Source organism: Rhinoraja longicauda, chromosome 26, assembly GCF_053455715.1.
Source record: "Rhinoraja longicauda isolate Sanriku21f chromosome 26, sRhiLon1.1, whole genome shotgun sequence".
Classification (NCBI taxonomy): Eukaryota; Metazoa; Chordata; class Chondrichthyes; order Rajiformes; family Arhynchobatidae; genus Rhinoraja; species Rhinoraja longicauda.
In genome coordinates, this window is record NC_135978.1 from 7,411,614 (window position 1) to 7,432,497 (window position 20,884).

Here is a 20,884-nt window from a genome sequence, read left to right on the forward strand (position 1 = left end):
TATGTCCGGGGGGGTACCGGGGATGGCCAGACGGTGTTAATTGGTATTTCGTTGCGAGGTGATGGGTTTAACTGGTTTCCCATCACCTACCAGGTAGTTTTCTATGGGCTATTGTGCCCCCTTAACGAGATTAACTGTGTAGGTCGGCTTTGGGCATTGTGAGTATGCTGATGTCAGCGCCCCAGTGTCTGGACTTCGACCTGGTTTCGCAGGTTTCTGCATGGCCAATACCCATCCATTGTTCTGGCCGTGGCTTTGCAGAAACCTAGAGACTGGGCTGTGGGGTTTTTGCTTTTGTGGCTGGTCACGAGGTCCTGCGGCCATCTTAGGACCCACGGATTGTGACATCCCTTGGTAAACTGACCGCAGCCTTTCTCCGCTATCAGCCCCAGTCTCCCGTTTAAAATGTCCAAACTGCAGCTCTTTGGTTAGGTGTTGCTTGCAGAATGAGGGAAAACTTCTCAAATCTTACAGTCCCTCCTGTTGATTTGCATAACCCCAGTTTATCGAATCAATTAAATAATGTGGTTGAGCAATGTTTTCCCGATTCTCCACATCCAGACCCCTGAGGTTTTAACTAACTAGTGTTCCATTGCGAACGTACAGTCCCCATCTTCTAGGCTGACCTTTACTGCCCGTGTCCCGGGCAAAACGATATTACAAGTATGTACATTTTCATGTCAGACATATACACCTACACCTTGTCCCAGGCTGATGCCTCCGCCATCCTCCTACTGGTGTCAGCTTTAATGTAGGACATGAAAACACAACAGCAAAACGATACATTTTTTTACATTCCTTCAACACAATCATTCTTTATACAATTTTGAAAAAGGACAATGCAAAACACAGTTCACTCGGTGCGGAGGGGGCCCATCCTCCTAGCAGCTTGCGGCTGGGTTCTGCTCGCCCACCCGCACGTCAGCGATACCTCGAACCCCACATACACATATAGATCCCCTCATCCGGTTCCTACCATTTGTCCCAACACACACTCAACTGTTCTTTAGTCCCAGAAATAGTCCTGTGAGTGTCGTGGTCAAGTCTCTCCCACTCAACAGTGGAGTTGGCCATTGTCCTGCTCGTTTTCCTCAGCCACCACTGCCTGCTTGCGGGGACCTTCCCCGTGCATACCAGGCAGATCCTTTTGCCAACGGTGGCGCTTACTCTTTGGGCGACGATCTTGACTCTCGGGCACAATAACGAAGTGTCCCGATAAGCAAAGCCTGAGGCGCTGGAATATTCTGAAGAGTTCGATCCCAGCCACCCCAGCCACCGGCCTTCATGGAAGTGAACTGCGGTCTCTTCCGCTTCTCTCCTTCCAGTCCCGTCGGTCGCGATGGGAGCCGTGTCCCCGGAGCAGCCGTAGACGATGATGTCCTTGGTGCGGCCCCAATAGGCCCACCCACATCCGATCGCCGTGGCAACGATCCACCATACGAGTGCCTCCTTCCACTCCAGAAAACAGATAAAATATGGTATAGCCAGCCTCTTGGGGAGCGCTTGGCTTTGTTAATGCCCCTGCGGGCGGGTCTCTTGATCCCCAGCCTGCACCCCACACCCACACATCCTGGACGCATCAACTTTATCTAAAAACTATCCCCACAAACTTACCTATATTACTTATCCTTATCTATCTTACTTTATCCTTATCTAAATTACTTACCCGTATCTAAAATACTTATCCTTATCGATTCTAAAATATAATACAGCGCCGCCTTCCCAGGGCGGCTCAGCTAATCCCTGTCAGGGCTGCAGCGGGTCGTCTCCTGCGGCTGCACCGCGCTGTCTCCCACCTTTGATCCTCCGCAGCCTGTCGCTGCCTGGCGGGGGCTAAGCCTCCGCTGAAACGTAAGCTCCCTCCTCCTCACTTGGCTCCCGTACCTCGGGGCGTGATTGACCTCTGGCCAAAACTTTCTAGGTTGGGGTTCCCTGCTCGACCTACGGGGAGTCACCTTAGGCACTGCCCCTGGACAGCCTGGCTGAGGACCGGTTCCTGCCGTGTCGCAGCTCGGGTAACCCCCCCAGCTGCCGACCCTGGCCGCTCCTCATCCAGCTCTGCCCCCTTGGTGCTGGGTATTCCCGCGGCATCCGGCCTCACCCAGCCTGTACCTACAGGTGGTGAGCCTCCGCCCGCTACCCCCGCCTTCCTGGTGCTTGAGTCGGGGACGTTACTGTCGTCCCCCTCCGACTCCTCTTCCTCCGTAATGGGATCCAGCCCCTGGTCGAGCTGATCAGGCTCTTCCTCGTCTGAATCCCACCCAAAACGGGAGACCCTCCATTCCTGGAGAATGTCCTCCCCCCTCACGCAGGCAACCTTGCCTGTCTGCGTGACCTGCCTCATCCTTGGCTGTGAGTCCCCACTCACAGGGCTGGCCCCTGTGGTTGACCCCTGTGCTCCAGGTTTATAACTACCTACCCTACTACAATCATGTTTGTGGGTCGCAAACGCGTTCAGGTTGTTCCCCACACACTCTTGCAGTTCGGCCGGGACCTCCGCCACCATGCGCTCGAGGTCGTAACCCTCGGGCGGCTTCATGGTGCACAGAGTCCCTTTCCCCTCTTTTCCCCTAATCCCCTTCCCACCCCCTGCTGTCCATTTCATCAGGATACACTCCCATGTGGTATGGAGTGCTCCCAAATGAATGGACAGCGGGATGGAATGCGCGCCAGCCTGTTCCTTCCCTGTGAACCCCACCAGTGCGAAAGGGACCCCCGTGGACAGGGGAGAGTCAAAGGGTTCCTCTGTGTGGACCACGGTGCATGAAGCCCCCGTGTCCAACAGGTAATTGCCCCTTTGCCTCTCCACTACCATCTCCACAAGCGGCCTCTTCCACGCATCGTAGCGGAGAGGACACATAGGCGGGCTGCGCGGGCTGATGTCATTGGGGAATGTCCAGTGCCCCCTCCGCACCCAGGGAGCCAGTAGCGACTGCCACCTTCCCCTGTGCGGCCATGAGGGAACGCATCACCTCGATCATCGTTTCGATGATCTCGGGCTTAACTGGGACATCGGCGCGCAGGGTGGTGCCAACCCTATCTTCCTTGGTGTGGGCCCTGCAATCCTTCCGCCAGTGCCCCACCTTACCGTACCTGAAACACTTGGACTGTGCGGTAGGGTTACCCTCCTGTCGCCACTCCTTTTGGGCCGGTGCAGTAGCCTCCGCCACGTGCACCTTCCCTTTTACGAGTCGGGTAGACGTGCCCCGGGTTCCTATACCCTACCGTGAAACGATCCAAAACCGCCTTCTCTGTACTATTTGTGGGATCAAACCAGGCTTTCGCCTGTTCGCTGACGGCCGCCACGCTGTTTGATACCAAACATCGGAGCCACTGGGCTCTCCCATTCCCGACCAGGACATCCCGCGCGGGGACGTGCGGGCAGCTGCTCTGATATACTGACCACAGTCGCGCCGCGAAAACCTTTGGGGGTTCTCCCTCCATCTGGAGGGTCTTCCCCAATCGGGCAAATGGACCCTCATCGCCCATCCCCAAGACCTCCAGGACCTCGTCCCGTAGGAGATCGTAGGTCCTGGTCCCTCTTTTACTCTCATCTGAGAGGCATTGGAGGATCGAGCTGTCCAGGGAGAACAGCAACATTTTTGCCCGTTCTCCCTCGTTGCAACCGTTGATTGCGGCGGTTTGCTCGATCTCCCTAAAATGCAGCGAAGGGTCCCCTGATTCGGACAATTTCATTACATGCCCGATCATAGCTCTTAACTGCTGGGAGCTGTGGGGCACCATGATCTCGCTTTGAATGGGTCCGGCGTCCCCATTCGGCGCGGTGGGTCCCCGTCTGGTTTCCAGGACCGGGCACATGGGCGCCGGTGCCGAGTCCTCGACCGGGAGCTCCCCTCTCTCTCTCTCCCCTACACTACCACTTTCCCAGGATGCCTCGTAGCTAGGGGAATTGTGGAGTCGGGGGACGAAGCCACCACGGTCTTTCTGGGGACCGGAACCAGGACCTTCGCAACCGCCAGCGACTGGCTCACTGGGGGGTTCATTAGATAGACCAGCCCGCTTGCTTTATTTAAAGCACTCCGCAGACCCTCTATCTCCTGCAGGCAGGCCCCGTGGTCGGCCCCTTCCGACCTGTCCTCCAAAACCATCTTATATGCTGTCCTAACTCCCTTAATGTTCTCTTCCTGGGTCTCCAGTTGGCGGCTCAGGGAAGCGCACTGTTCCCTGAGCCTGCCCTCACTGAGCATAGCCTCAGTAGCCTGACACTCCATGAGTTCTACCCTAGCCTCGTGGCGGTTGGTCACGACCCGGCGCTCCTTGTTTAAAGAGTCCAGAGCCTCAATCAATTGGTTCCCACCCGCAGCCTTCTCCTCTACCTCCTCCTGAAGGTCCATGATCTGGGCTGCCTGTGCCACAACCACGCGGTCCATAAGCTGGACCTGCTTTTTATAGCAGGTCAGCCAGACCGCCCTTTCTACAGATTTCTTGTGGGCTTTACTGGCCGTCCACCAGATCGCTGCATCCAGTGGGCGCTTGTCCTCTAACAAACCACACATCCATTGTTTGGTGATATTCACCTTGTTAAAAATATAGTCCGCAATGCGCTCGTCCATTACATCCCTAGTTTTAAAATCCTTTTCTGGTACACTATCGTCCTGCTGCCAGTGTCCCTTCGTGGTCGCCATTATCTGTAAGGGGTTAATGCGCCGAGCTTTCGCCCGACCTAAGGTCCCCGTGCCTTGCTCTGATCCCTTGACCAGGCCGCGCACACTGGTTCCCCGTGAGTGGTTCGACCCACTCACCCCCTACGGTTCTAGACACTGGACTTAGATGCAGGAGCGTTTATTAGTGCAGAAAAATTCAACCAGACCAGATTTGAAGACCAGGGTTTAAATGGAAAAGGCTTTTATTGAGCGCTTGGGACTATTGTCCATGAATACTTATACACAGTTCTATCAGACATATGCATCACTACACGAATACTTAGACACAGTTCTACTAGACATATTCTTGATGGGGATATTCTTATTAAGATGGGGAACGTACGACACATCGCAAACTTGACCAACACATATTCATTTACACACCCACGTTTATTCAAACCACCCTCCCCTCTACACTAAACTATGTCCAGGATGTGCAGGATCGGGGTACATGCTCACCATGGGTCTATTACTGGGGTTACTGGCTGTTCGTGCTGCTTCTCCGCTGCTTTCCGTGAGGGTCGTGCTTGTCCCCTGAGTTTCTTCCTTCCATTTCTTGCGTTCCTGGCCAGTCGTTGCCTGTCCTTTTCGTCTTCCTCCTGGCTTGCGTTCCTTGCAGTTTGACTTGCAGTATTTCTTCTTGAGTTGCGTGCCTGTTCCTCTCTCTCTTGCATCAGTTTAAAACCCAAAAATCGTGGCCAGTTATACTATTCTGACCCGTCCTATCTCCCTCCAGATCTCGGGATCTCTTTGTTTAAAAGATATGTATTGAGTTTTCTCTCTGATCTGCGCTTATGTCCGGGGGTACCGGGGATGGCCAGACGGTGTTAATTGGTATTTCGTTGCGAGGTGATGGGTTTAACTGGTTTCCCATCACCTACCAGGTAATTTTCTATGGGTTATTGTGCCCCCTTAACGAGATTAACTGTGTAGGTCGGCTTGGGGCATTGTGAGTATGCTGATGTCAGCGCCCCAGTGTCTGGACTTCGACCTGGTTTCGCAGGTTTCTGCATGGCCAATACCCATCCATTGTTCTGGCCGTGGCTTTGCAGAAACCTAGAGACTGGGCTGTGGGGTTTTTGCTTTTGTGGCTGGTCACGAGGTCCTGCGGCCATCTTAGGACCCACGGATTGTGACATCCCTTGGTAAACTGACCGCAGCCTTTCTCCGCTATCAGCCCCAGTCTTCCGTTTAAAATGTCCAAACTGCAGCTCTTTGGTTAGGTGTTGCTTGCAGAATGAGGGAAAACTTCTCAAATCTTACACTGCTGAGAAGCTGCCTGACCCGCTGAGTTATCCAGCATCTTGTGTCTTTCCTACAATCAGGTCTGAAGAAGGGCCCCACTCCAAAACATCACCTATCCATGTTCTCCAGGAAAGCTGCCTGACCTGCTGAGTTACTCCAGCGCTTTGTGTTTTCCCCTGTGCAAGGGAATGTTTCCCATTAAACCAGTATCTAAAACCACTGTAAATTAAGTTTACATTGAGAAGAAGGTTTAAAGGTAATCTGTCGTGAAAATATTTCACACAAAGAGTGGCTGGTATCTGGAATGAGTTGCCAGATGAGGTGTTGAGGCAGGAACATCATTTAATAGGTACCTGGACAAGATCGTGAATGAACAAGGAACAGATGGATATGGATATGGAATTAATGCAGGCAAATGGGATTAGCGTAGATGTATGAATTGAGGATGTATTTTAGTTTGATTGAGTTTGGTTTAGAGATACAGCGCATAAACAGACCCTTCGGCCCGAGTCAGCATCATCCAGCGATCCTCGCACATTAACACTATCTTACACACACTTGGGCCAAATTACATTTAAACCAAGCCAATTAACCTACAAACCTTTGGAGTGTGGGAGGAAACCTAAGGGCATATGGTCATAAGATCTTGGAGAAAACCCACATGGTCACAGCGAGAACGTACAAACTCCGTACAACAGCACCTGTAGTCGGGATCGAACCCGGGTGTCTGTAAGCGCAGTAAGGCAGCAACTCTGTGCCACCGTGCTGCCCACGAGTATTATGTCTTGTAGAAATCGCTGAGTTTTCCAGATCGTGGACCGATCTGCCATTTTGTAATACGACTGACAATTACTGGACGTTCTTTTTTCTGAGCTTGATTTTGCTGTTCTTTCCCCCTATTGTGCTTGAGTATGCAGTTCAGACTTGTCACATGTAATTGAGATCTCAGATTCACCCTATCAATGCCTTCACGTGGCCACTTGATATCATAAAGTTTTATTACTTTTGCTGATAGTCTCTAATTGCCAGCCCACCTTCTCCACCAATGTGGGATATGTGTTCTCAGTAGAGGGCACAGATTGAGAGGTGACCAATGATCAATCCTTGTAGGACTAGAGATGGAATGGTACAGACACAGAATCAAGAGAGTTAAGTGTGTTTAATTGTCATATGTACTGAAACAGGCCAATGAAATTGAGATTTGTGAGGATGTTGCCAGGACTTGAGGGCCTGAGCTATAAGGAGAGTTTGGGCAGGGGAGGACTTTGTTTTTCGGAGTGCAGGAGGCTGTGGGATGATCTTATTGAGGTGTGATTAAATCATGAACTGAAATCAATCGCATCACACACACCCAATAATCCACAATGGTTGATTAAAGGAATTTATGATGAAGTTTCTGTGATGCAATTTTGAATATTTTAAGATTTTGGGAGACATAATGATTCAATACTCTGGGGAAAATAGATCTGCACACAATATTGTGTGGTCTCACCAACACTATAAAGTTGGAGCCAGGCATTTTTAATCTTGTTTATAGACCCTTTTGCCATAAAGAGCAACATATCAAGGGTCCCGACCCGAAACATCGTCTATCCTGTTCATCAGAGATGCTGCCTGACCCGCTGAGTTAATCCAATACTTTTTGTCCATTTTTGTAAACCAGCATCTGCAGTTCCTTGGAGTGTTATCTTTTAGAAATCTCTATACAAAGACACCAGGCCCTCTGAACACTGATAATTTCTCACCATTGCAAAATATCTCAGCCTTTTTCTTTTCATTTCTAAGGGAATGGCGGTACATTTTACATATTATGTCCATTCTGCCACATCCTTGGCCTTCCTGTGTTTTCCGAGGCCTATCATAGCTCGCACTGCCATCTAGCTTTGTCACACTGCTTACATTTGTGTGATATCCACTGATGCTGCAGACTACAATTTCTAATACAAAACACAAAATGGAGGGAATTGACAGGGAATGTTCTGACTCGGAACTTCTTCAGAAGGATCCCCACCTGAAATGTAACCTGTTCATTCATTTACAGATGCTACCTGACCTGCCAAGCTCCCTCAGCACTTTTTTCCCCCCAACATCTGCAGTTCCTTGTGTCTATCATTTTTCATGCTTACTTACAAATATTTATAAAACACAAATATTTGTGAATGAAAAAGAAAATTCATAAAACATACAACACAACTTTGAGGTGTAAATGAAATGTGCACGCTCCTCTGTGTAAAATAAATGCAAAATAACCAATCCATGGACAACTTGGAAACAGGAGATTTTTCTTAAAAAGCATATACAGTTTATAGGACATTGTGCAAAAATAACCATTTCATTTAGGTTTTAACAAGCACGGTTTTAATAATATTCTAATAATGGTTTCATATTTCTCATTCCATAGGCGGAAGCTATTTGGCAATATTCAACATTACAATCTCCAACTTGGAATATTAACATGTGCATTCACTGCACTATCCATCACAAAAATGTAATGAAAAATAAACAGCTAATACCAGCATTTTCTAGTTTAAAAATAGTTCCTTTCTTAATACTGTAAAAGCATATTTAAAAATTTTGAAGTATAAAATAACAAAATAAGCTATTATTACGTAAGACATATGCCCTTATAAAAGCCCCAATTACTAATTAGTAACAGCGAGAGATGAGGAGAAAAGAGGAGTGAAATGTCAAGCCACACACCAGCCATCAAACCCCCCACCCGCATCCATCTATCACTTGTGTAGAGAAAAACTGCAGATGCTGGTTTAATTCTTTCAGTCTGAAGAAGGGTCTCGACCCGAAATGTCACCCATTCCTTCTCTCCCGAGATGCTGCCTGACCCGCTGAGTTACTCCAGCATTTTGTGTCTACCTTCCATCTATCAGTTGCCAGGTGCAGAAGCAAAGAACTGCAGATATTGGTTAATACACAAAAGGACACAATGTGCTGGAGTAACTCTAGCAGGTCAGGCAGCATCTCTGGAGAACACGGATAGGTGACATTTTGGGTCGGGATTGAAGAAAGGTCCCCACCAGAAAATCATCTATCCATATTCTCCAGAGATGCTGCCTGACTTTCTAAGTCACTCCAGCACTTTTTGTCCTTTTATCAGGCTTTGACCCGCACCACCTCTTTTCCAGCTTTCACACCCCGACTATAATCAGTCTGAAGACGGGGCTCGTTCCAAAAGGTCATCTATCCAACCCCTCTAAGGGATGCTGCCTGACACACCGAGTTACTCCAGCACTTTGTATTTCATTCAAGATTCTAGAATTCATAATTCCTTGTGTCTCCTCTCAAACCAATATTGGCCTGGATAATTAATTAAAAATGTGCCAAATGTATATAAAACACAGTTGCAATGTTATAGTATTCATTCTTAAATCAAAGCTGCTGATGGTGAACAGGTAAAATTACTACCCTTATTACAAAACCCTAAACTACCCTTGTTACAATGGTTCCATTATCGAGTTTGCGCTTTTTTTTTTTAACTGACTTTGATGATAATTTTGCGCCTTTGTTGGCTTGTTCCATAGAATTGTCCCTCTCTTGGGAAATATGTCTTTGAGTGGTGCCATTATTGTAAAGGACTTTCTGACACATTGTTAATGCACTTTCTGGAATATTCTCTTCTTGTGATGCTAAGTGTTTTTCCCTTTGTACCCTAATCTTTTTTGAGTCTTTATTGGATTTGCTTTTCTTTCGAGAAAGTGTAGTCTCCGTTTCTTCATCCCCCTGTTTATCTAATGGCCTGCTGGTGTTCTGTAGACAGCAAGGATCGACAGCTGTTTGGTCTGCTACTTTTCCTTTCGTGACCTTGCTTGATTTCCGCTTAAAAGGCACATGAGGCGGGGGATATTGTATCACACGGTTCTTTTCTTCAACAGATTCCGGTTTATTTTTAATATGGTCTTTACTTCTACCCTTGGCTTTATGCTTGTGTTTATTTTCACCGCTCTTTACAGGTCGCCTTTTATTTTTTCCACTGCGATGCATTTTCCTCGAGCACTTTTTCTTTTTTTCAGGCTTTTCGACTATGAAGCAGCTGTTCGCCTGCAAGTAAAACAAGGATTATCAACAATGACTGAATGATAAATTAGCCGCATTATTTAATTCTTGTGAATGTGGTAGAAAAACAATAAAATTGTCGGTAGCAGAGTGATCCAAGGCAGAATAAGAACAGCCGAGGAAGTCAATATCATCAGGCTGATGAAACTGCTCATACACTAAGAAGGTTCACATTGAATTTCACATTTTTCACAATAATCAAGTTGCATGCCAGAAATAGATTGAGATAATATATTGTGCTTGATTCCTGCTTATTTCCTCCTTATTCAGTTTAAGAAGAAGGGGTAGGCCATTTAGGACAGGACTGAGATGAAGAAAAGCTTTTTTACCCAGAGAGTTGTGAATCTGTGGAATTCTCTGCCACAGAAGGCAGGGGAGGCCAATCCACTAGATATATTCAAGAGAGAGTTAGATATAGCTCTTGGGGCTAACGGAATCAAGGGATATGGGGAGAAAGCAGGAATGGGGTACTAATACTGGATGATCAGCCATGACCATGTTGAATGGCGGTGCTGGCTTGAAGGGCCAGATGCCCTATTCCTGCACCTATTTTCTATATTTCTATTTAGACACTTCTAAATCATCTATTAATAAAAACACACCACCATTCAGTAAAATAAAATTCGAACCATTTTTTATTCAAGCCGTAATTGTAAGATATTATGGCCTGAGCATGTTGATAGAAATAAAGCGTAGGTTTTCAGGACATGCTGTTGCCAGTGTGGGTCTTCTTTATTTTACAAAAGTACACCGCGCATACTCACACATATTCACGAGACTGATAAGATAATGAATGTATCACATGACACAAATCATACCATTCTAGTACTCAGTTCTTAAAGTTGCAATTACCATTATATACACAGTATTATATACACTACAATAATAGATAAACATGGGCTAGTAATCTATGACAGGTGGTGGCTGATCATGAAGTGCAGCAAAATCTAAACCAATATTTTCAACATAAATGTTGTATTCAATGTGGCAAAATAAGTCTTAGATAAAAACTCAATTAATTATCTATTATATAATGCATTCTGTAGTTGCCAATAGACAATAGGTGCAGGAGGAGGCCATTCGGCCCTTCGAGCCAGCACCGCCATTCAATGTGATCATGGCTGATCATTCTCAATCAGTACCCCGTTCCTGCCTTCTCCCCATACCCCCTGACTCTGCTATCCTTAAGAGTTCTATCTAGCTCTCTCTTGAATGTATTCAGAGAATTGGCCTCCACTGCCCTCTGAGGCAGAGAATTCCACAGATTCACAACTCTCTGACTGAAAAAGTTTTTCCTCATCTCAGTTCTAAATGGCCTACCCCTTATTCTTAAACTGTGGCCCCTTGTTCTGGCCAAAATATGTCTGAAGTCTTCAACAGAACAGGACAACATGAGCTAATTTGTCTGTACATGATCCATATCCCTCTATTCCCTGCACTTCCATGTGCCAATCTAAAAGCATCTTAAACGCCACTACGATATCTGCCACCCCCATCACCCCGGCAATGCATCCCAGGCCCCCAATACACTGTGTACAAAAACTTCCCTAGCACATCTCCATTAAACTTTCCGCCTCTCACCTTGTAGCTCTTTAGTGTTGACATTTCCACCCTGAGGAGTATGGTTCCGACTGTCTACCCTGTCTATGCCTCTCCTCATTTTATATACTTCTATCAAGTCTCCCCTCAACCTCCGATGTTCCAGAGAAAACATTCGAGTTCATCAAACCTCATCTTGTAGCTGGAATCCTCTAATTCAGGCAGCATTCTAGTAAATTTCCTCTGCACCTTCTCCAAAGCCTGCATATCATTCTTGCAAATGGGGCGACCAGAACTGCATGCAATACTCCAAATGCGACCGAACAAGTACTGTTACAGAGCTGCATCATGAGCTTGCTTTGAAACGACAATGTAGTGAACTCATTTTACATTATGAAACTCACTATAATTTACAATTGTATCCATTTGATGTATTCTGTCTTCATAAATGTGTTTCAACAAGTTGGCAATCATTTTAAGAAGTGAAGAAGACATTATATTCTGATACACTGATATAATGTACCTCATAAATTTTGTAGGTGTCACCGAGTTCAGAATATTGCCAGGTACCCTTGATTTCATTAAACATTAAACAGGGCAGCACGGTGGCCCAGCTGTGAAGTTCCTCTGCCTTACAGCATTAGAGACCCGGGTTTGATCCTGATTACGGGCGCCGTCTCTACGGAGTTTGTACGTTCTCCCCGTGACCCGCATGGGTTTTCTCCGAGATCTCCGGTTTCCTCCCACACTCCAAAGACGTACAGGTTTGTAGGTTACTTGGCTTGGTGTAAATTGTCCCTAGTGTGTGTAGGATACTGTTTATGTGCGGGGATCACGGTGGGCCGAAGGGCCAGTTTCCGCGCTGCATCTCGAAACTAAACAAAAAACTATCTTTATGTAACTGCGAGGTAGAGTTCTTCTTTAGTGAACATTTTGCAATAGACAATAGGTGCAGGAGGAGGCCATTCGAGCCAGCACCGCCATTCAATGTGATCATGGCTGATCATTCTCAATCAGTAATCAGATGCTACATTGGGCACTACATCGAGCAGTTATCTCGTGCAGCCAAGGAGCTGCATTTCAGAAGTATAACGTACTCTATTGTGTATTAAATTATGCAATGCACAGAAATATCTATGCATCCAATATAATTTACTTACCACAATTTTTACATCAAATGCCTCTTCGATTTCAAAGTCTTCAATGCAGCTTTCATCACTAACATTAAGAGAGATGTAAATATTTTATAAAATACCCTGTTTTATTTATAGATGTAAGCAGCGACACATTGTGTAAAAAATTGCCTGATATGAAATTTTGTCAAGCTGAAGCAGTGGTAGCCTTCACTACAATTACAAAGGGGGGGGGCTCATTGAAACTTAGCGAATACTTTAAGGCCTGGTTTATGGCTGATTTATCTCTCCCTCCTAACCCCATTCTCCTGCCTTCTCCCCATAATCTCTGACACCTGTACTAATCAAGAATCTATCTATCTCTGCTTTAAAAATATCCACTGACTTGGCCTCAACTGCCTTCTGTGGCAAAGAATTCCACAGATTCCCACCCTCTGAATACAGAAATTTCTCCTCATCTTCCTTCCTAAAAGAACATCCTTTAATTCTGAGGCTATGAGCTCTAGTCCTAGACTCTCCCACTAGTGGAAACATCCTCTCCATATCCACTCTGTCCAAGCCTTTCACTATTCTGTTTCAATGAGGTCCCCTCCTCTTTCTTCTAAACTCCAGCGAGTACAGGCCTAGTGGCGACAAACGCTCATCATAGGTTAACCTACTCATTCTTGGATCATTCTTGTAACCTCCTCTGGACCCTCTCCAGAGCCAGCACATCCTTCCAAAGATCTGACATTTATACATTCACACTGCTTGACAGGAACCTCCAAATAGCGAACAGCTGTGCAAATTATCCCTCCCTGATGCAGGAGCACTGAGAACAATTGTAATGTTCCCATTACCTCCATGATTAAAACAAGTTATTTTAGCATAGTGTAGGGAACAAGACAGAGTCCCATTCTGCACGATTCAGTTTTAGAATGTTGTTAAATGCCATATATTGAAACATTATTTTTTAACTTTTGTATGTATTTTGTAGGCAAAAAAGATTTTCACTGCACCCAGCAGGGTACAAATGACATCAAATGACATAAATGAAAAATGAAGTCAGAAATAAACATCAAATACTGTAGACACTCTGGCACTCAGACGGCAACAGTGGACATCCTCGGTTTGTTGACATGAAATGTTAACTGTGTTTCCCATGTTCAGAAACAGGTGAAACACAGGTATCAGAGGTTATGGGGAGAAGGCAGGAGAATGGGGTTAGGAGGGAGAGAGAGATCAGCCATGATTTAATGGCGAAGTCGACCTGATGGGCCGAATGGCTTAATTCTACTCCTATTCCTTATGACCTCTTTCCACGGATGCTACCTGACGTGCAGAGTGTTTCCAGCATTTTCCTCTTTTTATTCATGACGTGGAACTCTGTTCCACTCACCACAGATGCTCACTGACCAGCTGACAACTTCCAACAATGATATTTTATACTTCTTAAATCATGTAAACTGCAAACATATGCTCTCATTCACTTTGAAATTAAAATTAAGTGCAAACTTACCTGATTTCTGATATGGGAGAAAGTGGTCCTTTCTCATCCAGGTACTTGTATTGTCTCGTTGGACAACCCTCTCTATCTGCACAGTCCACATCTATATTTTTTAAGGATTTTATGAGGTGTTTTTGACATTTTAGCTCCTTCATGTAATCAAATAATCCACACAACGCCGTTTGCTGTAAATTACAAAAACATTCGCATTCGAAAATTTACCAAAGTAATCCATTATATTACATTGTGGTATGTTTGTTATAAGGTAACAATTGTATGGAAGAATTACTATTATCTAACTACGAGATGCTGCCTGACCTGCTGAGTTATTCCAGCACTTTGTGTACTTTTTTGTAAACCAGCCTCTGCAGTTCCTTGTTTCTTCATAGATCTATGTAGATCATATCATATCATATCATATCTATATAGCCGGAAACAGGCCTTTTCGGCCCTCCAAGTCCGTGCCGCCCAGTGATCCCCGTACATTAACACTATCCTACACCCACTAGGGACAATTTTTTTTTTTTTTTTACATTTACCCAGCCAATTAACCTACATACCTGTACGTCTTTGGAGTGTGGGAGGAAACCGAAGATCTCGGAGAAAACCCACGCAGGTCACGGGGAGAACGTACAAACTCCGTACAGTGCAGCACCCGTAGTCAGGATCGAACCTGAGTCTCCGGCGCTGCATTCGCTGTAAAGCAGCAACTCTACCGCTGCGCTACCGTGCATATCGATATAGAAACATATGTAGATCTGTGTAGAAACATATGTAGATCTATGTAGAAACAAGGAACTGCAGAGGCTGGTTTACAAAAAAGTACACAAAGTGCTGGAATAACTCAGCAGGTCAGGCAGTATCTCGGGAGAACATGGACAGATGACATTTTGGGTAACCTACGCGAATTAGGGTAACCTGAAACTTCTCCACATATGCTGCCTGAGCCAATGAGCTACTCCAGCACTTTGTATTTTTTTGGGGTAAACCACGAGTCTCTTGATTCATGTCAATGGTCAACAAAGTCAGGAGTGTGTTTATTTGTATATCTACTAAAACGGAACAATGAAATTCTTATTTGTAGCAGCTTAACAGGTCTGTAAACATCGTACTCAGTAAACAAACAAAAAAAAAAAGAACTTTAATAAACTAAGAAAACATTAGTGCAAAACAAAACAAAAGCCTTCAGTCTCCAGTGCAATGAGACAGTTTGTGGTTCAAAGCTTAGGTGGCGTGGCGTTTGTAGTGTTTAATAGTCTGATGGTTGTTGAGAAGAAGCTGTTCCTGAATCTGGAGATGAATGGATCAATATTTTCAAGTGCACAAGCCAGACCCGCTGGACTGCAGAGTACAAATGGAATAGAGGCAGGGCGTCACAAAACAAAATAATTTGTGTGAAATATTTGAGGATTGGTGAACGGCAGGATTGGTAGGTGGGCCGGACATGCTGCGAGATTAAATACGAGTTGTGAAGATCTGGGAGTGGGAATTTTGCATAAATTGGGAGTTTAGGAGCAAACAAGCAAGCATTGGAGAAACCATGTGGGAGGGAGCTTGACGGAAATTTTACGAGGAGAAAGTGAACATGCTTAAAAAAGAGCAAGATGACCCACCTGAGAGAATCAAAGCCCACAAAATGAGGCTGTGCTGCACTTGGCTCAGCTTGAGAAAATGATTCAGCAGCTTAGTTCAGGAATACAGCAAGGAAACAGGCCTTCGGCCCACCGAGCAATGATCCCCGCACACTGACACTATCCTTCACGCATTAGGGACAATTTTCCTTTCATTCTCCTTTGCTCCAGTGAAAGCAAGCACAGCCCTCATTTAATTGCTCACCAAAACTAAGGCTCTCCCATCCATGGAACATGCGACTGAAAATCCTAGCACAATCACATCCTTTAACAAGCATTATGTATATCTAGTTTCTTCATACTTCAACTGTGGCTAAAGATGCATCACCCTTGCTTTCTCTCTCTCCCTCTATCACCATGGCTTTCCCTCTCCATCCCTCCCTCTTCCCAGTTCTCCGACCAGACTTATTGTCTCTGACTACATTGTATCTGTTTGCTTTGTTGTCACCTTCTCCTAGCTAACAATGATCGATTCTACATTTTCCTTGATCTCCATTCCCCTTGTCCTGCTTTTACACCTCACACTTCCTTATCTATGCACCGCTCTCTCCCCTGACATCAGTCTGAAGAAGGGTCTCGACCCGAAACGTCACCCTTTCCTTCTCTCCAATGCTACCTGTTCCGCTGAGTTACTCCAACATTTTGTGTCTAGTTTCGGTTTAAACCAGCATCTGCAGTTCCTTCCTATGCAAAGATCTTGATCAGGGCCCCCAGCTATCTCTTCCTTGGCATCCTTGGGGGCCATCCGGCGCAGGGGCTTATCCACCCTATGCATTACAAGATAACTATCTCTTCAGTTTATTCACAAAATGCTGGAGTAACTCAGCAGGTCAGGCAGCATCTCGCGAGAGAAGGAATGGGTGACGTTTCGGGTCGAGACCCTTCTTCAGACATTCCTTCTCTCCCGAGATGCTGCCTGACCTGCTGAGTTACTCCAGCATTTTGTGAATAAATCGATTTGTACCAGCATCTGCAGTTATTTTCTTATACTATCTCTTCAGTCTTCTTGGAACTCTTCCATCTAGTTAGATGCTCCATACTATCAACATCTCCCTCCCTGAACTCACTGTCATTTTCTTGGGGAACACAGAAAATGGGATCACCCCACATCCTCTGGCTCCACAAAGATTGCTCTCCATTTGGTCTGTAATATTCAACTGCAGTTCATAATTCACAGCTTTCCTTGTCGCACCAAGGATTTATTATTTACCTCGTATGTATAAATCATCTTAAATGGCAAATCCTTCGTTCCATATTCTTGTTCCACAAATGGGAACTCGAGCCCCCGCTCCCTCAACCTCTTCCTCTTCTGCGCTGCAGTCATGGATGATCGGGGCCCTCCTCTTCGTTGGCGAGCTTCCTTGGGGACATGACTGCTTGTGGATGCCTTGCATCGTTGCTGTCTCCTTTCTTTACCATTTCTCAAGATGCTTGGATACCCTCGATCAACATCTGAATCGGAGGAGATGTCAGCATCAAGTCCATTTTGACATGTGACATCCAACCTGGTTGAAGGTGTTCTTGCACTTTTCCTTCTCTTATTGCCCACTGGTACGGATGGAGACTGCGTCTTGAATAAACTGTTTACTGTATCTGAGCTATTGCTAGAAAGCAAAAGATTACATTAATCCAATAGCATCAAAACCTACATTTCACAACAGCCTATTATGAAACATAAATAAAGAAATTATCTCAGGAAATCTAACCATGGTTATTGTTAAAAATTCCAATAGTTTAGGACGACATATTCTACCCCCTCACCTCCACATTCAATTGTTTCTTCCACAACACGACGCGCAATCTTCAATAACGCTGATCCTTAAAAGGAGCCTACTCCATGAAGTGTGAAAACGCACACCTCCAGATTCAGGGACAGTTTCTTCCCAGCCGTTATCAGGCAACTGAATCATCCTACCACAACCAGAAAGCAGTGCTGAACTACTATCTACCTCACTGGTGACCCTTGAACAATCCTTGATCGGACTTTGCTGGCTTTACCTTGTACTAAACATTATTCCCTTCTCAAGTATCTGTAAACTGTAAATGGCTCAATTGTATCATGTATTGTCTTTCCGCTGATTGGATAGCACGCTACAAAAGGTTTTCACTGTACCTCGGTACACGTGACAATGATCTAAACCGTGTTACCCGTTTGCTCCTAATACAAAGGAAAATCTAAAGAGATTTTATTGTTATCTTGATCTACCAGAACTATCTCATGTCCCATTTTTGCCTTGACTACCCTCCGAGGTGTACTCTCCTTTCCTTATACACATCTTCAGTCGGTGCATTTGAGACCAAGCATGTTGCTTACCTTAAACAAATGGGGACAGCCTGACCAATGTGATCAAAGGGTTTGGATGTATTTGTAGATAAACCTCTTTTTGTGCTGGAGACGGCTTTAGTAAATGCTTTCACGCCAGCAATCTTTTGTAAATGTTTAGCCTCATTCTCATTATCTGAAAATAGCAAAACACTTTCTCTATCTTCATCTGCATATACTTGCACCTTGTCAGCACGTCTTGAATTTTCCATTTCCTTTTTAAGTCGATTCATACGAGTCCAGGCAAACACAACCAAAGTGTTCTTTCCTAAATTACAAAATCTCTATCGTCCCATGAGGAGAAAACATAGGCAACTGAGTAGATGGATGAAGATAAAATTCTCCCAGGAAAGATTTTATTCTGGTAATGTAAGAAAATAACTGAAGATGCTGGTACAAATCGAAGGTATTTATTTCACAAAATGCTGGAGTAACTCAGCAGGTCAGGCAGCATCTCAGGAGAGAAGGAATGGGTGGCATTTCGGGTCGAGACCCTTCTTCAGACTGTTTCTGGTATCATTATTCTGGTAATGGATGTTTTGTGGAATGATTTGAGTCGTTTTGCAACGTAAGTTCCCATTGGCATTGCACCTGCAGAAATAAAATAAGAATACATTTTATCTCATTATCACAGTAGTACAATTCTGCAATTTTAGTTTAGAGATACAGCAGGGAAACAGGCCCTTCGGCTCACCAACCAATGCACCAACCAGCGATCCCAGTACATTAACACTACGTAGTATAAGAAGATAACTGCAGATGCTGGTACAAATCAAAGGTATTTATTCACAAAATGCTGGAGTAACTCAGCAGGTCAGACAGCATCTCGGGAGAGAAGGAATGCGTGACGTTTCGGGTCGAGACCCTTCTTCCCTACTCACACACTAGGGACAATTTTACATTTACACCAAGCCAATTAACCTATAAATCTATATCTATATGTCTTTGGAGAGTGGGAGGAAGCCAGAGCATCCGGAGAAAACCCACGCAGGTCATGGGGAGAACGTACAAACTCCGTGCAGACTGCACCTGTAGTCGGGTCTCTGGCGCTGTAAGGTAGTAGCTCTACCGCTACCCCACCGGACCAATTAAAGAGATAGTGAGTTATGTTCACACATTTATACCCAACCAGCTCACCACGATTAGTCTTCCCAAGATTCACTTTCCTGAAGTTTGCTGTAAGTAGTTTAGTACAACAAATTACAGCTTGTATAGTGTACATTCAATATAAACGTCACCATTGTGAGTTCTTACGGTTGGATCCGCAGTCTGCCAGTTTCACTGTGGGGAAGTCATTTAAGAGTTACTTTGACATGGACGAGCCAACACTTCTTATTATACTTGTACAAACCTTTTCACACAAAGGGTGGTGGGTGTTTGGAACAAGCTACCAGAGGAGGTATTTGAGGCTGGGACTATCGCAATGTTTAAGAAACAGTTAGACAGGTACATGGATAGGATAGGTTTGGAGGGATTTGGACCAAGCGTAGGCAGGTTGTAGTAGTGTAGCTGGGACATGTTGGGCCAAAGGGCCTGTTTCCACGCTGTATAATTCTACCCACACTCCATTGAACAATGGAATGTACAGCCGTTATTTTTTTTAGCTTGCAGTAACAAAATAGATTCATAGTTATTGAAACTTAGTTATAAACTCTCTCACCCTTAACCCTCTTTGCCCCAAAATGACTTAATTGTCTTTATAATGTAAGCTTTCTTAGTAACACAACTATTGGGATGCAGCAAAGTCACCTGCATGACTGGTAGGGTGTTAAATACAAGATGCATATATCACTGGGATGTTATCACTCTTTTAGCATATCTCCCCCCTCTCCCCCTCCATCTCTCTCTCCCGTTCCCATGATCTATTCTCCCTCTCCCTCTCCTCCTTCGCTCTCCCCTCATCTCCCCCTCCCTCTATCTCTCCCCTCCCTCTATCGCTCTCCCCATCAATCTCTTTCCCCCCTCTCCCTCTTCCATCCCCCTCTATCTACCCCTCCCTCTTTCATCTCCCCCCCGCCATCTCCCCCCTATCTACCCCCTCCCTCCCTCTTCCCTCATCTCTCCCCCTCCCTCCATCTATATCTCTCCCTCCTCCATCTCCCCCCCCAATCTCTCCCCCTCCATCTCCCCCTCTATCGCTCTCCCCATCCATCTCTCTTTCTCCCCCTTTCCCACCCCCCTCCCTCCCTGTCTCTCCCCCTCCATCTCCCCCCCTATCTACCCTCTCCCTCTCCCCTCATCTCTCCCCCTCCTACTCTCTCCTCCATCTCCCCCCCCCCCTCCCTCCATCTCTCCCCTCCCCCCCTCCATCTCTCCCCTCCCCCCCCATCTCTCCCCCCCCTCCATCTCCCCCCCCTCCATCTCTCCCCCCCCTCCATCTCCCCCCCCTCCATCTCTCCCCCCCCTCCATCTCTCCCCTCCCCCCCCCATCTCTCCCCCCCCTCCATCTCCCCCCCCCTCCATCTCTCCCCCCCCTCCATCTCTCCCCCCCCCTCCATCTCTACCCCCCCCCCTCCATCTCTCCCCCCCCTCCATCTCTCCCCTCCCCCCCCCATCTCTCCCCCCCCTCCATCTCTCCCCCCCCTCCATCTCTACCCCCCCCCCTCCATCTCTACCCCCCCCCCCCCACCACACTCACCTGCAGTCCGGTGCCCACCATCCAGCGGAAACGTGCGTTGCCAATGCTGTCCGCCGGCGCTCACAGACCCGCTCCGCCCGTTCCGCGGCCGGGCAGCGCCTGCTGCTGCTGCTGCTGCTGTACCCAGCCTGCTGTCCCCCCTCTTGCTGCCCCCCCC

At 46.2% G+C, this 20,884-nt stretch overlaps 1 protein-coding gene across 1 annotated transcript; it reads right to left on the reverse strand.

Annotated features, from left to right (window-relative positions):
* Positions 1-8,227: 8,227 nt before the first annotated feature.
* On the reverse strand, positions 8,228-20,850 carry LOC144606247 (uncharacterized). The gene is made up of 6 exons (XM_078422160.1): positions 20,728-20,850; positions 18,081-18,680; positions 16,977-17,370; positions 14,148-14,320; positions 12,677-12,734; positions 8,228-9,962 (listed from the first exon to the last, which is right to left on the reverse strand). Exons 2-6 carry the CDS (start codon positions 18,320-18,322, stop codon positions 9,345-9,347), a joined length of 1,485 nt encoding a protein of 494 aa, XP_078278286.1. The 5' UTR covers positions 18,323-18,680; positions 20,728-20,850; the 3' UTR covers positions 8,228-9,344.
* Between the last annotated feature and the right edge of the window lie 34 nt (positions 20,851-20,884).

Bases quoted from the DNA above. Each gene is read 5' to 3' on its own strand.
- LOC144606247 (XM_078422160.1), bottom strand. From the start codon at position 18,322: ATGAATCGACTTAAAAAGGAAATGGAAAATTCAAGACGTGCTGACAAG. The intron at 17,371-18,080 runs GTAAGCAACATG...TTTGCTTTCTAG, and splicing joins GCTGTCCCCATTTGTTTAAG to CAATAGCTCAGATACAGTAA. The intron at 12,735-14,147 runs GTAAGTTTGCAC...TCTTAATGTTAG, and splicing joins TCTCCCATATCAGAAATCAG to TGATGAAAGCTGCATTGAAG.